Source organism: Phacochoerus africanus, chromosome 12, assembly GCF_016906955.1.
Source record: "Phacochoerus africanus isolate WHEZ1 chromosome 12, ROS_Pafr_v1, whole genome shotgun sequence".
Classification (NCBI taxonomy): Eukaryota; Metazoa; Chordata; class Mammalia; order Artiodactyla; family Suidae; genus Phacochoerus; species Phacochoerus africanus.
In genome coordinates this window covers 38,492,063-38,509,895 of record NC_062555.1, presented here as the reverse complement: position 1 = coordinate 38,509,895, position 17,833 = coordinate 38,492,063, and the positions used below count along the sequence as shown (strand labels likewise).

General features: G+C 40.6%; 1 protein-coding gene across 7 annotated transcripts in view; it reads left to right on the top strand.

Annotated features, from left to right (window-relative positions):
* The window catches only part of NFX1 (nuclear transcription factor, X-box binding 1), a 74,437-nt gene that overhangs the window by 38,344 nt on the left and 18,260 nt on the right, over positions 1-17,833 (top strand). For 3 of the 7 annotated variants that reach the window (XM_047754661.1, XM_047754657.1, XM_047754660.1), the window contains exons 10-15: positions 2,508-2,605; positions 5,756-5,828; positions 10,128-10,210; positions 11,131-11,239; positions 13,472-13,591; positions 16,649-16,728. In XM_047754661.1, the coding sequence (XP_047610617.1) occupies positions 2,508-2,605; positions 5,756-5,828; positions 10,128-10,210; positions 11,131-11,239; positions 13,472-13,591; positions 16,649-16,728 (563 nt within the window). The remainder of the gene's footprint in view (positions 1-2,507; positions 2,606-5,755; positions 5,829-10,127; positions 10,211-11,130; positions 11,240-13,471; positions 13,592-16,648; positions 16,729-17,833) is intronic. The other 4 variants (XM_047754662.1, XM_047754659.1, XM_047754663.1 and 1 more) reach the window with 3 other exon arrangements.

Sequence of the window (17,833 nt, the reverse complement as noted above, 5' to 3'; positions counted from 1 at the left end):
AAATGTATTGAAAGGCGTTAATCTTCACATCCAAGAAAATCAACAAACCCCAGTAGGATAAATTCAAAGAGATACACACCGAGGGACACAGTAAAAATACTGAAAGCCAAAGAATTGGAAGAAAATCTTGAAAGCAGCAAGAGAAAAATGACACATCACATACAGGGAACCATTACGGGATTCACAGCTGACTTCAACAGAAATAATGGAGAACACAACAGGAAGGATGACATATTCAAGTGCTGAAAGAAAAAACTACAAAACAAGAATCTTATATCCAGCCAGTCTTTCAAAAATGAGAAAAACAGAGTTCATTGCTAACAGATCTACTTTAATATAAATACTAAAGAAAGTCTTCAAGCTGATAGCAAGGAAATGCAGATGTAGTCCATATGAAAAAACAAAGCTGATTACATAATTGTAAAAGAAATTATAAGTGCATATTTTTTCTCTCAGCTGATTTAAAGAGTGGTTGTATAAAATAACATGTATATTAGTGTATTGTTAGACCTATAATATATAGAAATGTATCTGGCAATAATAGCATGAATGAGGTGGGTGAGATCAAAGTTGTATTGGAGTAAGGAAGTGATACCAGATGGTAACTCCTATCTGTAATAACAAACGAAGAAAACCAGAAATAGTAAATAAGATAAATATAACAAATTTTAAATATATACTTCTTTAATAGGCGTAACATTGTATAAAGCAATAATTATAACTGTATTGTTAAATTTGTGACATATAGGTATAATATGTATAGCAATACTACTGCAAAAGAGAAGAAGAGACTAGTGCTATATAGGAGTAAGGCTAGGTTGGTATAAATCTGAGGTAGATTCTGAAAAGATGTGTATGGTAAGCGCTAGAGCAAACATTAAGATAACTCAGGAGTTCCCATTGTGGCTCAGCGGAAATGAATCTGACTAGTGTCCACAAGGATGCAGATTCAATCCCTGGCCTCACTCAGTGAGTCAGGGATCCCGTGTTGCCATGAGCTGTGGTATAGGTTGAAGACCCAGCTCGGACCCCATGTTGCTGTAGCTGTGGCATAGGCCGGCAGTCATAGCTCAAATTCGACCCCTAGCCTGGGAACTTCAATATGACTCAGGTGCAGCCCTAGAAGGCAAAAAAAAAAAGAAGAAGAAGAAGAAAAAAAATAACTCAAAATATATTTTAAAAAAAAATGCAGAGTTCCCGTCGTGGCTCAGTGGTTAACGAATCTGACTAGGAACCATGAGGTTGCAGGTTTGATCCCTGGCCTTGCACAGTGGGTTAAGGATCTGGCATTGCCATGAGCTGTGGTGTAGGTCACAGACGAGGCTCAGATCCCACGTTGCTGTGGCTGTGGTGTAGGCCGGCAGCTATGGCTCTGATTAGACCCCTAGCCTGGGAACCTCCATATCCCGCAGGTGCGGCCCTAGAAAAAGACACACACCCCCGAAAAAAATGCTATTATGGGGTGAGATGTTACACTGGAAAATATTCACTTAATGCAAAAGAAAACGGCTGAAGAGGATTACATTAACAAAAAAGGCAGGAGACATATGGAAAACTAAAAGTAAAATGACAAACGTAAATGCAGCTACATCAATAATAACAATAATGTGAATGGATTAAACAGTTAAACAAGAAAAGATCCAACATATCTTCAGAAAACAGACTTTAGAATCAAAGATAGAGTTAGGTTGGGAGTTCTCATCGTGGCGCAGTGGAAACGAATCCACCTAAGAACCATGAGGTTGTGGTTCGATCCTTGACCTCACTGTGCAAGTTAAGGATCCGGCATTGCCGTGAGCTGTTTCTGTAGGTTGCAGACTCAGCTCGGATTCCAGGTTGCTGTGGCTGTGGTGTCAGCCAGCAGCTGTAGCTCCAATTAGACCCCTAGCCTGGAAACCTCCATATGCTTCAGTTGCAGCCCTAAAAAGCCAAAAAAAAAAAAAAAGTTAGGTTGAAAGTAAAAGGATAGAAAAAAAATACATCAGGTAAACAACCATAGAGAGACCATGGATGATCCCTGAGGGGTCCTTGAAACAGGACTTAACCTAAAACTGAGTTTCACAGAATGAATAGCAGGCCACCCGTCACCAGACCGTCACAATACTAAGTCAATGAGATTATGGATCATGGTTTCTGACTTCATGATCCTCAGATGATTTTCAGGGTCAAGAGTACTTCAGTAAGTCACCCAATGCTGCAGTGTTAAGGAGATACAAGTCTAACCTGGAGACCTGAGTCAAAAATCTGTTCTTTGACTTAGGCAGGGCATCCTGTGCTCCAAAACATATTCCTGTGACTAATGCTGGGGCCTGTCCTTGCTAGGAAAGTCTCAGCCTGCTGGATGAAGGGAAGATAGGGAAAGAGGCATTGACAGCATCCTTCTTCCCTCAACTCTCATGACGGTGTTGTAGGGCATAGAGGTGGAAGACATTATGGCTAGTGAATTTGGGGGTCTGAAAATGAGTAGTTGCAGTTTTCATTCCCAGCTCTTTTCATTTTTATTGAAGATTTCATTCATACCTGTGAAAAGCTCTGCCATGAAGGAGACTGTGGACCATGCTCTCGCACATCAGTTATTTCCTGCAGATGCTCTTTCAGAACGAAGGTAAATCTTACACAATGCTAGTGTTATTGCCACAGAACCTTTGAAATTAATGATTATGGGAGAGAAGGAATCAAAATAGCCTTCAGGCTTATTCCTGTTACACCGTGTATAATTCATTCAGTCCAGCTGATACGTGCTGACACCTAATATGGACCAGTTACAGGAGAGGTATGAAGAAGTCAGCATTCAAGGCTCGGAGGCCAGTAATAGGCTTAGGGCATGTATACAAGTAGCTCTAAATACTGTGTGATAATGATAGATGCCAAAAGAGAAAAACCGTATCACTATTGTTAGAGGGAACACAGTTTACACACTCACTTCTGACAGCCACTGCAAGAGTTTAGACAATTGCTGAATTAGAACAGTCCACAAGACCACCTTCACCTCTGATACCAACTGCAATCCAGTGGTCCCCAAGACCACCCTCAAGGTTTCGTAATTCTCTAGAAGGACTCACAGAACTCCTTGAAAACTATTAAACTCTTGATTACAGTTTGTTATAGGTAAAGAATACAGATTACAGTCAATCAAAGGAAGAAACAGGAAGGACAGAATGCAAGAAGGTACCAAATATGAAGCTTCCACTTGTCCTTTCCTCACAGAGTTGGAACAGTGTTACTTTTTCAGCATTGGTGTGTGACTGTATTTGTGGAGTATTGCCAGCCAGGGAAGGTCACCCACCCAAGCCTGGGTGTGTAGTTTTTATTGGGGCTCCATCCTGTTAGCATAGTTGACTACCCATGTAGCTGATATCAGTCTCCAGTCCCTCCAGAAATCTACTAACACTATGACCTGAAGCCCACACCCTAAATTACATTGATCATTGGTGTGGCCAGCCTCTACCTTAAATCGTATTAGACTATCTGGTGATCCAAGGCCCCAAGTAAACAATTATACTCATATCAGGGATAGTATTTCAAGATTATCTTCCAGAAGCCAGGGGCAAAGGCCAGACCTCTCTTTGGGTAATGTTAATTCTTCACTATACAACTATTTTGTCAATTTCTGCCTTCTGCCTGTGGCTGTCTATCAGACTATGTATTGTAAAAGGGTCAGTCATCTTACCGTTTTGGAATTAGTGCTCATTCATATGTCTGTAACTAGAAGAGACAGGAAGCTTTCCTATAAATGTTTTTGGGTAGTCCAACTTATGGAACATACTGAGTGTTGATCTCGCCTGCTTTCTGACCTACTAGTGGTCATTTCAGTGCATATTAGCACCTGTCCCAGCAGAGCACAGGCTAAATAGAGACAGAATTTTGAGTATTGGTTCTATTTGTTAAATATAGCCCAAGGTCTGGGTAGCAGCTCACTTGTACATGATTCTGAGGATGTAGTCCATAAATTGGGAGCCAGCTTAATAGGTGAGCTTCAGAATGAGAGAAAAAAGAATGTCAAAGTAGTGCAGTTTACCTGTGACAAGAGTTGTAGGAGGATGTGTAGGGGATTTTTCTGAAAGAAATCACAAAATACATGGGGCAGAAGAGGTATCTTGAATGTCAGGTACAGAACCGCTTTATGCTTTTTGGAAACACCAGCTTGAAGACTGAGTTACTGTGGTTTAATAACCATAAATTTAATGATGCCTAGAGGTGCTCTTTGTGACCAAGAATTGCAAGCAGGATTAGGACGCACGAGCTACAAATGATTACTGTCAGTTTGCTTCTTCCCAGCCATCCCTTTCTCTGCCTCTGTGCTTTTTTGCTTCTCACTCGCTCTCTGTCCTCACTGCCTCTGATAGTGGGCCCCATAGCAAGTGAGTATTCTTGAAAAGTTATGCATAAATTGAATTTTTACAAATATTAGGTCTTATTCTAAAATTGCTGGAGAAGCTCGCTATTATCTTGAATTCTGTTAAACAATTTGACAAAGTGAAAGAACTCTTTGAAATACTGATAATCACTTCATTGTTTACCCACATTTCCCCTGAAATGTCTTTTGTAATAGAATGGGCTTTTCCATGGAAGTGAGTTTTCTAGATAAAGAGAACTTATTTCTTAAAGGTTCAAAGGTTATTCTCTTTTAATCACTTTGGTGGGAGTCTTTGAGAAATGTATGCTATATCTTACTGCTGCTTAAAAAGGAATTCTATGTGTAAGTCTTATTGGTAATTCATATTTATTATAGGGATTTATGGGAGCTCTGCCTTCCCCTGCATTTGTAGGTACTGCTCCACAATGTCATTTCTTCTGTTTCAGTGTTTGCGTTAACTAGACGACTTACTCAAGCAATTTTCTGAGTCACCTTTGCTTCGTATGTCTACAAGAGCATAGGGGGGATTTTTTCATATCATCTAACCCAGCCAGCTCATTATCTAAAACCTCTTTCTAGCCAAGAAGTTTCGATTTCTTATACATCTTTATGTCTGTCCTCAACTCTAGCAGCTGCCCCCTTTTCTCAGGGTCATTCTCACCAAGAAGAAATATTTTTATCATTTTGCTTATTTCTGCATACATGGCAACCTGTACATGACATCAAAGCCAAATTCAGATGTAGATCCTGGGCAGCCAGCCAGGCTCACTCTCTCCCAAGTGACTGACTCGCTCTTCACACAGCAGCCTCACCACTGCTTATCACCAGGAACATGTGTCAGCAGAATCACATGTGACAGACCTTTGAGACCCTTCCCATATAATTGGATCCACAGTACTAAAATTTTGAATGCCAAAGTATCACCGAATTCTGCTCTGCTGTGGTTCAGCAGTGGTGTCAGGGGTACTTTTGAGTATGTAGAGCTTGTTTGCCCTGCATTAAATGACACCCAATTTTTATATATTTTCAGTTCTTATAATATGCTTCTCTCGGCTTTTTCAATCTGCATTCTTGCCAAACAGTAATTTCCCTTTGCTTTGCATACCTTTAGCAGTCTTTCTTTCTATTCACATTTTGTAACACGATGATCTCTGAGTTTGGAGGCCAGACCACAAAGAATGTTACAGCTATATTTGCATGAAAAGTCATTAGACCTGGGATCCTGCTGTGAGTAAAGCATATTAATACAGGGACTGGGCTACCCTAGCTCCAGGTAGGTGAAGTTGGTGACTAAGTGACTGCCAGGAAGTACAGCATATTTGGGGTATGTGTTTTATATTTAGCAGTTGTTTCATTTATTCCTTAAAGTATTTACTCTTCCTTTTTCTTTTTCCATAGGAGCTTCCATGTACCAGTCTCAAAAGTGAAGGTATGACTGGGAAAGGGCATGAGGAAACTTTCTGGGGTGAAGGTAACATTCTCCGTCTTGGTAGGGGATTGGGTTATGTGTTTGTCAGAATTCAGTGCAGGTACACTTAAGATTTGTGCATATGTAACTTTTACCTCAAAAAAACCCACAAAAACCATAAATTGAATTCTAGTTAATGAAATACTATAAAATGTAGAGAAGTGTATTCATGTATGCAGCTTACTTTGAAAACCATCCAGAATTAAGATAAACTGATGGATGGATAGAAGAATAGATAATTATGGGAAAAAGTAATGGTAAAATCTGGGTAGTGGATGTATATAGATGTTCACTAAATTTGTTTCAACTTTTTTATGTTTGAAGTTTTTCATAACAAAACATTGGTATAGAAAGGGAAGGTAAATAATATCCAAAGGAGCAAACTTTTTCCAAGCTGATATTCAAACCCCTTAAGGCTTGACAGCACCATTGGAACCTGGAAGAGGGACAGAGCTAGCAGCCATCCTAACCTTGAGGCCTGGAATACTTTGTCCTTGATCCTGGTTTTCCACTTTATTATGGTTCTATCCCTGTTTTACCCACCATCACATAATCTTTGTTTAAACCACTTAAAACTATTTTGGAAAAGTGATAGAAGATAAACCTGTACAAATGAAAGCTCTTAATCTGGTCAGGAAGAAAGCAGTATTGGGAGTGCTTCTGGCAATAGGTATCAAAAACCCAAGGAGGAGTTCCAGACATGGCTCAGTGGAAACGAATCTGACTAGCATGAGGACGCAGGTTTGATCCCTGGCCTCATTGCGTGGGTTAAAGATCTGGTGCTGCTGTGAACTGTTGTGTAGGTCGCAGACTTGGCTTGGATCTGGTGTGGCTGTGGCCAGTGGCTACAGCTCCAATTTGACCCCAAGGCCAGGGGTCAAACCTCGTGGTTCCCAGTCAGATTCATTTCCGCTGCACCACAATGGAAACTCCAACCTTCTCTTTCTTCTTGAGAGTAGGAAAGACAGTCCTGAAAGACCCTCACTCTATTTTATATCACATGTTTGGGTCTAAACCCATAACTAACAAGGGGAATCAAATTAGCATGACAAGTTAGACTTTTCATCATTCACCCCTGGATCTGAGGAACACATGGGCACCCATTTCTGAATAAAATTAAGGATCTGTTAGCCTGAAGAAGGTGGAGGATGACTAAATATCTGCCTCAAATATCTGAATATTTGACATAACCAGAAATATCTTCCTCAAAACCACAAAGTTTTGGTGATTAAAAATATAATTTACTATAATATAACTTACTACATTAGTACAATTTTAAAGTAAAAAAATTAATAAAATAATATAAAATAAAAGGTAAAAATATGTACTCATCTGCTTCCCCCTCCTAGTTCCACTCCTCTGATGAAACCACATCATTAGTTTGTTGGAAATGGGTCCAAATATTTTTCTATATTCATACATACATGTACACATGCTACTGTGGTTTTCTTTCTCCCCTAAACTTAGGTGCTTACTAACTAAACATACTGTCTGGAACTTGGTTTGTTTTCCCCTCAATAATATATCAAAAACATTTTTCCTTGTCAGTGTATATAGCTCTCCCTCTTAAGAGTATTCCGTATGTGGCTATGCCGTAGTTCACTGTTGTCCTTTTGGTGGTCATTTTGATTGACTCCAATTTTTCCCTATTATGGATAGTGTAATAATCATCTTGTCCCACTTTTTTAGTTTAAGATGTGAATTTTCAGTCATATGTGAAAATAGAGAGACTGGAGATCCCGTCGTGGCTCAGTGATTAACAAATCCGACTAGGAACCATGAGGTTGTGGGTTCGATCCCTGGCCTTGCTCAGTGGGCTGAGGATCCGGCGTTGCCGTCAGCTGTGGTGTAGGTCGCAGACATGGCTCAGATCTGGCATGGCTGTGGCTGTGGCATAGGCCAGTGGCTACAGCTCCAATTAGACCCTTAGCCTGAGAACCTCCATATGCTGTGGGTGAGGCCCTAAAAAGCCAAAAAAAAAAAAAGAAAGCAGAGAGACTTTTGTTTTCATCCACCCCTCCCTTTCCTATTTTTAATTTTCACTGAAATTTTTTACTTTGGAAACAAATCCAAAGTGTTGTTTTACCCATGAACACTTTTAGCACCTTTATTGAGATAAAATTCACAAAACATACAGTGAAACATTTTAAAGAGCGTGATTCATGGCATTTAGTACCTTCACATTGTTGTAAAATCATCACCTCTGTCAATTCTAAAACATGTTCATCATCCCCAGGGGAAACCCTTCATTTATTAAGTTTTCAATCCCTACTTAACCTTTCCCTTACTTATTCGGAGTAGTTCATATAAATGGAATCATACCAATATGTAACTTTTTGTCTCTGGTTTCTTTCACTTGGTATGTTTTTAAGGTTCATCCACCCTATAGCACATATTAATACTTTATTCCTCTTTATGACTGAATAATATTCTATTGTATGTATACCACAGGTTGTTTATCCATTCATCCATTGATGGACATTTGGGTTGTTTCTCCTTTTAACTGGTGTTGTAATGAACACTTATACACAGGCTTTTATCTAAGCACCTGTTTTAAATTCTTTTGGGTGTGTACCTGGGAGTAGAGTTGCTGGATTATATGTTGATTCTAGGTAGAATTTTTTTTAAGGAACTGCTATATTGTTTTCTATAGTAGCTATACTATTTTACATTCCCACCAGTACCATATGAGGGTTTCAGTTTCCCCACATCCTCTCCAACACTTGTTATTTTCTTTTACCACTGCTAGTATTATTATTGTCATCCTAAGTGGGTATGAAATAATAAATCATTGTTGTTTTGATTTACATTCCCTAAAAACTCATGATGTTGGACATTTTTTCATGTGCTTGGCCATTTGTATATCTTCCTTAGAAAAGTCTATTCAACACCTTTGCTCAGGAGTTCCGTTGTGGCTCAGTGAGTGGGTTAAGAACCTGACTTTCCGTGAGGAAGCAGGTTCTATCCCTGACCTCACTCAGTGGGTTAAGGATCCAGTGTTTCTGCAAGCTGCAGCCTAGGTCGCAGATGTGGCTCAGATCTGAAGTTGCTGTGGCTGTGGTGTAGGCTGACAGCTTCAGCTCCATTTTAGCTCCCAGCCTGGGAAATTCCATATGCCAAGGGTGCAGCCCTAGAAAGACAAAAAGACCAAAAAAAAAAAAAAAAGTTTATGCTCCCATCCACCAAATATGAATCTACCTCTTTCTCTACATCTTCTCCCATACTGTAAGTTAGTTAGTATACCTGTTTTTTTTCCAGTTTTATTGAGATATAATGGACATATAGCACTGTATAAGTTTAAGGTGTACAGCATAATAATTCGACTTACATGTCATTAAATGATTATCACAGTAAGTTTAGTGAACATCCATCTCGTATAGATGCAAAATGAAACAGAAGAAAAAAATTTGTCTTTGATGAGAACTCTTAGGATTTACTCTCTTAACAACTTTCGTATGACATGCAGTAGTGTTAATTATGTTTTTCATATTATACATCCCTAATACCTATATTATAGCTGGAAGTTTGTACCTTTAACTACCTTTATCTAATTCTCCCTCCTTCACCCCCCCACCTGTGTTAACCCTCAATATAATCTCTTTTTTGAGTTATTTTGTTTTCAAAGTATAGTTGAGCTTCAATTGTATTTTTCCTGTTATACAACACAGTGATTTTTTTTCTATACATTTTGAAATGATCACCGCAATAAGTCTAGTTACAATATGTCACCATACAAAGATCTTAGTTATTGATCATGTTCCCCACACTATGCATTTCATACCCCTGACTCATTGGTTGTGTAACTGAAAGTTTATACCTCTTCATTTCCCTCATCTATTTCTTTTCTTCCCCCCACTCCCCTGTCATCTGTAAACCACCCGTTTTTTCTCTTTATCTATGACTGTTTTGTTTAGTTTAGTCATTTGTCCACATTTAAGTGAAATCATGAAATATTTGTCTTTCTCTGACTTATTTCACTTAGTATAATATCCTCTAGGGCCATCCATGTTGTCACAAATGGCAAGATTTCATGTTTTTATGGCCCAGTGATATGCCATTGTGTATATATATTACATCTTCTTTATCCATTCATCTATCAGTAGGCACTTGAGTATTCTTATTTTCTGTTTTTGACAGTCTGACAAGTGAAAAATGATCTTATTTTAATATGTATTTTCGCCATAACTAATTTATTTACATCATTACTCATTACATTTGTATTTCTTCAGCCTGTAGTCACTCAAATATTTGTTGAATGAATACTCATCCTTTGACCTTTTTTTTCTTTTTATTTGTTCATAGCAGATGCTACATTTATGTGTGACAAGCGGTGTAACAAGAAGCGGTTATGTGGACGGCATAAGTGTAATGAGATATGCTGTGTGGTAAGTGGACCTGTCATTAGGCATAGTCAGATGCATTCGTCCAAAGGGTTGGGCTTCTGGAAGCCTCAGCCATCTAGAATGAGCCCAGATTTAGAAATCACTAGACAGGTTCCCTGACCAGCAGTCAGAGTGCTGCCCAGAGAGACAGGCTGGGCCTTTTTAGGCCTCAGGCAGGTCAAAAAGTCAGCCAATGGCAACATGGAAGAGGCAGAGAAGGAAGAAGGCCTCAGACCCCAGAGCCCAAGACCATTGGATAAATGTGTGGTCATCGGCAAGAGACTATGTGCTGTCCAAAACAGACTGACCTGGCCTTAGCAACTCAGGCTTCAAGTTTCATGCACTTCTTGGGTCCAATCAATAGGCAAAATGAATGTGGCATTTTTTAAAGGAACATGTTCAGTTATCTGAAATACTCACTTCTGTGGAACTAAAGGAAGCACTGCCTGGCAGTTGGTACTGTTATTGTGTGCGTGTGTGTGTATGCGTGTAAACAAGATAACATGGTACCAATAGTTAAATAGTACATATATTCGCACATGTATGAATATACATAAAATAAATAAATGTTACTTTTAATATTTATATTGACAAAGTGAAGAGTGATGAAATTGTTCTCTACGTCAAGACTAATAAATTGGTGTTTGCAAGTTTAAAGACTTCCTCTTATTGAATATTTCAAACATATGTAAAAGCAGAGAGACTAGTATGAGTCCCATATGCCCAAAATCTAGCTTCAGTCATGATTTGCTCGTGACTAATCTTGTTTCATCCACATCCCCACCTACTCTTCCCCCCATTAGTTTGAAGCTAATCCCAAACATCATGTGATCTGTAACTGTGGAGAGCTTCTTCTTTATTAATCTTGTTTATGGAAAATGTAAAATGGAGATAATTTTGTAAGCATAAACCTCTCTTCCTAGGATAAGGAGCACAAGTGTCCTTTGATTTGTGGGAGGAAACTCCGTTGTGGCCTACATAGATGTGAAGAACCTTGTCATCGTGGGAATTGCCAGACGTGTTGGCAAGCTAGTGAGTGTCTTCACTGTATGCTTTATTATAAGTGTTCTAGGAGTTCCTACTGTGACTCAGCAGGTTAATAACCTGAAATAGTGTCTGTGAGGAATGCGAATTCAATCCCTGGCCTCACTCAGTGGGTTAAGGACCCAGCATTTCCATGAGCTGTAGCAGAGGTTGCAGATGCACCTTGGATCCTGTGTTGCTGGGGCTGTGGTGTACACAACTGCAGCTCCAATTCAGCCCCTAGCCTGGGAACTTCCTTATGCTGCATCTGCAGCTCTTAAAAGCAAAAAAAAAAAAGTCATAAGGCATGATAAATTCTGAATGATTGATTTTCTTAGATTGGTCTGGATTACTGAACTAATAAGCCTTAGTTTTTTTGTTTGTTTGTTTTTAGGGCCACTCTCGTGGCATATGGAGATTCCCAGGCTAGGTCTAATTGGAGCCACAGCTGCCAGCCCATGCCACAACCACAGCAATGCCGGATCCTTAACCCACTGAGCAGTGGTAGGGATCGGACCTGCATCCTCATGGATATTAATCTGGTTTGTTACTGCTGAGCCACAACGGGAATTTCCCATCAAGGACTTTCTTAAGTGAAACTGTCATTTTTATTTACTCTAAGTGCTTAGCAATAGAAATACAGTGATCATAGTTTGGTGCTTTTGCACTAATGCCCTGGCAGTATTACCAACTGTTGCTTTTGCACCATCAATGCAAATGTCAGCATAAGTGAAAAAAGTAAATTGTATCTAGGAATTCCCATTATGGCGCAGCAGAAACGAATCTAACTAGGAACTATGAGATTGCGGGTTCGATCCCTGGCTTCGCCCAGTAGGTTAAGGATCTGGCATTGCTGTGAGCTGTGGTGTAGGTCACAGATGTGACTCGGATCCTACGTTGCTGTGGCTGTGGTGTAAACCGGCAGCTAGAGCTCTGATTCGACCCCTAGCCTGGGAACTTCCACATGCCATGGATGTGGCCCTAAAAAGAAAAAAAAAAAAAAGTAAATAGTGTCTAAGTATTGTTATGAAAATAATTTTGACCTCAGGGAGTCCTAGAGGTCAACAGTGCACACTTTGAGAACTATTACATTAGGAGATTAGCCTAGATCAGGGTTTCCCAGAATATCTTCTCTGGAATACTCTTTCAGAAAGGAGGTTTTTTCCAACAAGTCAGTGATTTATTACAAATCACGCACACAGAGTTCCATAAAAATAACTTATGTAGCCCCCTGACTCTTTTACCTAGTTATTTCACATCTATTAGCCCATCCCCACAGTAAGCTTATTCAGTGGATAGGTCACAGCTTAATATCCCCATTAAACCAAAAAAAGAAATCTCAGCGGTTAGGTTACCTGCCCACAGTCACTGAGCAAGTGAGATATAGGTCTAGGACTAGAAGCCTAAGGCTCCTGCCATATTTACAGGGCTCTTTCCACCACATTGTGCAGCCTCTGAAGTGTTTGCTGGAGCCTCCTGGCTGGAGAAGAGTGGTGGGTGGAAGAATCCCAGAGGGCTTTTGGTTTCCTGACTCTGGGTCCCTAGTTGAGAACTCTGACCAAAGGCCTGACCTCTTCCAAGGACGGAATTGAAAAACTAGCCCCCCTTTGGGTCTGAGGGAGAACTCTTGCGCTGCTTGTTGGAGGTCCCATGGGAGATCTCATTTTGATTTGGGCTTGTGAACTGAGCCTGATAAACTCAGATTAGCAGTCGGCTTCGTCTCAGATTCATACCTCTTAACATGATAGGTATTGATTGTACCTATAAGAATTTTTTTAATGACTTCAGTGGCTCTCTAAGGTTTATATTCTAATGTGTATTTTTGTGTGTTAACTACCTGTGGATTGTGTAATCTCTATCCATTTTCCTAACCAAAAAAAAAGAAAGAAAAAAAAAATTTGTATCTTCAGTAGAAGTCTCCTGTTCTGTCCAAAGAGATGGTCTATGGATCTTTTGTTTATAAAATGTATAAAATACATGTAAAAATGGCTCATGTACTCATAGACTTACAGTTTACTGCAAGTTAAAATGGAACTCTTTGTCACCAGCTCAACTTTAATAAGATAAAAATATTTTTTAATAAAAGGAGCCCCCCCATTCTCCTCTAAAAATACAAGCCAATTTTTTTTAAAAAAAGGGGTGTATATGTGTGTGTGTGTCTGTGTGTGTGTGTGTGATGTAATTATGTGTGTGCTCATCTCAGACTCATGAAGGGTTTTGTTTTGCCTGCTGCTTCACCAGGTTTTGATGAATTAACCTGCCACTGTGGCGCGTCAGTGATCTACCCTCCAGTTCCCTGTGGTACCAGGCCCCCTGAGTGTACCCAAACCTGTGCCAGAGTCCATGAATGTGACCATCCAGGTGAGTGTCATCTCCTTGCCCCCGAACCTCACAGCCTGCTACACTGTGTCATTTAGGATGTTATCTGTGGATGGCAGGCACACCCCAAAGGTTGGGAGAATCCCCAGCTGGTCTTGTCTTTCATGGACTTGACGTCTTTCTTTGTGGCCTCCACTCTTGGTGCATATTTCAAAGTTAAGCATGTTTTTGCAAAGTTAAAAGTAACCTCAGGAGTTCCCATCGTAGCTCAGTGGAAATGAATCTGACTAGTATCCATGAGGACACAGGTTTGATCCCTGGCCTCACTCAGTGGCTTAAGGATCCAGCATTGCCGTGAGCTGTGGTGTAGGTCACAGGCATGGCTTGGATCCCATGTTGCTGTGGCTATGATGTAGGCCAGCAGTAACAGCTCTGGCTGGACCCCTAGCCTGGGAACCTCCATATGCCATGGGTGTGGCCCTAAAAAGACCAAAAAAAAAAAAAGAGGGAACTTTGGTTTTGTTGTTTTTGTAGATGAAATACATGTTTTGTATTTTTGTGTTTTTTGTCTTTTTAGGGCCGCACCCGAGGCATGTGGAAGTTTCCAGTCTAGGTGTAGAATCAAAGCTATAGCCGCAGACCTACTCCACAGCCACAGCAACGAGGAATCTGAGCCATATCTGCAACCTACACCACAGCTCATGGCCACACTGGATCCTTAACTCACTGAATGAGGCCAGGGATCAAACCTGCGTCTTTACCGATGCTAGTCAGATTTGTTTCTGCTGAGCCATGACAGGAACTCTCAAAATATATGTTTATTATGTAAAAAGGAAGAAAGTCAAAAGATTGAAATTAAATCATCCATTATGTCACCTTTTAGAAATTATGCCTTGGAGTTCCCATCGTGGCGCAGTGGTTAACGAATCCGACTAGGAACCATGAGGTTGCAGGTTCGATCCCTGCCCTTGCTCAGTGGGTTAAGGATCCGGCGTTGCCGTGAGATGTGGTGTAGGTTGCAGACGCGGCTCGGATCTTGCGTTGCTGTGGCTCTGGCGTAGGCCGGCGGCTACAGCTCTGATTACACCCTTAGCCTGGGAACCTCCATATGCCGCTGGAGCAGCCCAAGAAATGGCAAAAAGACACACACAAAAAAAAAGGAATTATGCCTTAGTGTGTATTTTTCATGGCCTTTTTCTGTGAGCATTGTATTTGCTTTTTTTCTCCCTAAAATAAAAGTAGGATCCTACTGAACTTATTTTATTTAGCTTTTTCCCCCTCTTATGATTATAATTTCAATCTATCCCCTTATCAATGAATATTTTTCTATAGTGCCTTTTGTTTTTTGTTTTGTTTTTTTTTTTGCTTTTCAGGGCCACACCCGCATCGTATGGAACTTCCCAGGCTAGGGGTTGAATCAGAGCTACAGCTGCCAGCCTACACCCAAGCTCATGGCAATGCTGGATCCTTAACCCACTGAGTGAGGTCAGGGATTGAACCCACATCCTCATGGATAGTAATCAGATTTGTTTCTACTGCGCCACAATGGGAACTCCCTGCAATGTTGATTTTTAATGATAGTTGAGTGTTCTATTACATGGATGGGCCATAACTAACTCAGTAAGTTTGATGTTGCTGGAGGTTTAAGTTATTGCCAGCTTTTTTCTGATAGACTGCTGTAGATACCAGATCAATAGCTACTTGACATCAGGCGGTCTAGTCACTGGCTTTCTTCTAGGACCATGTTGTGCCCATCATTTCATTTTGCCAACTCCTAGAGACATACCTGATATAACATGTCATCAGATTTGATACTTAAAGAAAGTCTGGCCATATTATTCAGAATGACAAACGTGCAGCTAGTTCTCAGTTTTTTTAAGTTAATACAGTGGAAGAGAATTAAATTCCTAATGAAGTGAAAACTCTGTCCTTTCCTGGGGACCATAGCATAGCCCTCCCAACTTAGCTGGCAGACCCCTGCGTGGTGTTCAAACCAGCATGAAGTTAATGGCCAAGGAGATACTTGCCCACTCAGTTGCACTCACTTCCTTTTTAGTTGCTTACCGATGTTACAGATGGAATCCAAATCCTGCTGATTAATGTCCATAGTAAGAACTTAACCATTTGTGAGTTGTTCTCTTTTAGCCTGCTTCAGCATTCATTTAGCTTTTCTTGAGTGTTTGTTGTATATCCAGCATGGTGTCAGACATAGAGGGAAGTTCAGAAGAAGGAAAAAATAGCCTAGGACCTTGAGGTTCTTAGGTCCTTTCTGAAAGGAAGGAGATTGTAGTTAAATACATTTGACACAATGTGTCTGGGCCAGATATAATGACAGCAAGCCATCTGCTAAGAACAAAAACATCAAAGCACAGAAAAGCTCAGGGCAGGGTATGGTCCACCAAGGAATGCTTTGTTGTAGGAGATGAGTGTGGAGATACTACCTCTTCCAGATGTAAGGAAATTGAAAGGAGTCAGAGGAAGCATGTTAGATAGGTAGCAAAGATGTCTGAATAAAAGGGAGAAGTTTCTGTGCAAAGTAGGACCAAGAGGATGAGTAGTGAGTGTGGACAGATCATGTGGCAGAGCCCAGGAGACAAGGCGGAAAAGCCACCTCCTTCTCTGCTTCTTTGTCTCTTTCTCCTCAGATGGGTTTCTTTTTCTCACTCACGCTCATCTTTCAACACTGTAATATAAAACCAGCTACTTTACCTTCCAATGACCATTTAAAAAAGTATTCCCAACTCCTAAATTTAAAAGTTCCAGGAGTTCCCGTCTTGGTGCAGCAGAAACAAATCTGACTAGGAACCATGAGGTTGTGGGTTTGATCCCTGGCCTCACTCAATGGGTTACGGATCTGGCATTGCTGTGAGCTGTGGTGTAGATCGCAGACACAGCTCAGATCTGGTGCAGCTGTGGCTCTGGTGTAGGCCAGCAGCTGCAGCTCCGATTAGACCCTTAGCCTGGGAACCTCCATATGCCGCAGGTGGGGCCCTAAAAAGACAGAAAAAAGTTCCATGTTAAACACCACTGTAATACAGATAATAACCTATGTGGCTCTATTTAAACGTTATTTCTAATTTTACCTCTGTCTTTCTGCAGTATATCATTCTTGTCATAGTGAAGACAAGTGTCCCCCTTGTACTTTTCTAACTCAGAAATGGTGCATGGGCAAACATGAGGTAAGTTTTTTCTCTCAAGTGTCCATTGTTTCAACCAGATACTTACGATTGGATTTCATTAATTGTTGTTAGCCTCTGGAGTTCCTGTCGTGGCTCAGTGGAAACAAATCTGACTAATAACCATGAGGATGCAGGTTTGATCCCTAGCCTCGATCAGTGGGTTAAGGATCCAGCATTGCCGTGAGCTGTGGTGTAGGTCACAGATGCAGCTTGGATCTGGCGTTGCTGTGGCTGTGGCGTAGGCCATCAGCTTCAGCTCCAATTCAACCCCTAGCCTGGGAACCTTCATATGAAAGAGTTGTTAGCCTCATTATTTCTGAAAGTGTATATACTTCAAGAAGCAGAGATTTACTATTGCAACCTTTTTTCTTTTTTTCTAGTAAGATATAGTTTGCATAAAATAAAATTCGTGCTTTTTAGTGTACAAGTCTATGAGTTTTAACAAAAGCATTTGTACAGTCATGTAACCACCACCGCAGTCAAGATGTGTACCAGTTCATTTACCCTCATACGTTCCTTTAGGCCCGTTCATAGCTACTCTTCTCTTTCTTCCAGCCCTGGCACCCAGTGATCTGTCTGTCCCAATGGTTTTGCCTTTTCCAGACCACCATGTAAATGGAATTACATAGGAGGCAGCGTTCTGAGTCTGTTCTTCTCTCATTTTTAATCTAGTTACAATCGAGTGGAAATCAGCTAGTTGGCCCTGAGAGCAAAGGCCTTGTTCAGAGAGATCTTCCAGGTTAAGCGGCATGGGGAGAGGTGGCTAGTCCGGGGACAGGTGTTACAGTGAGGACATCCCAAGAGAGTGAAGGAGGGCTCTCCACCAGTTGCTACTGTTCCTTCCCTTTACTCCCTACACAGCTTTCCATGCTAATTAATGGGCTGAAACACCTTCCTCCAGGCTAACCTATACCTCCTTACTTCCTCGCTGCCACTACCATAAGGAACTTCCATCCTTATTCTTAGCATTTAAGCTGTATTTGGCACTGCTGACTATAGACCCTCTGAAACACCTAAAAAATTTTGTTTTAATCTGTATTCATTTGTAGATAATTAAGTTAGTATTATTTTGCTACACAGAAAGAAACATTCTTAACATTCTGGT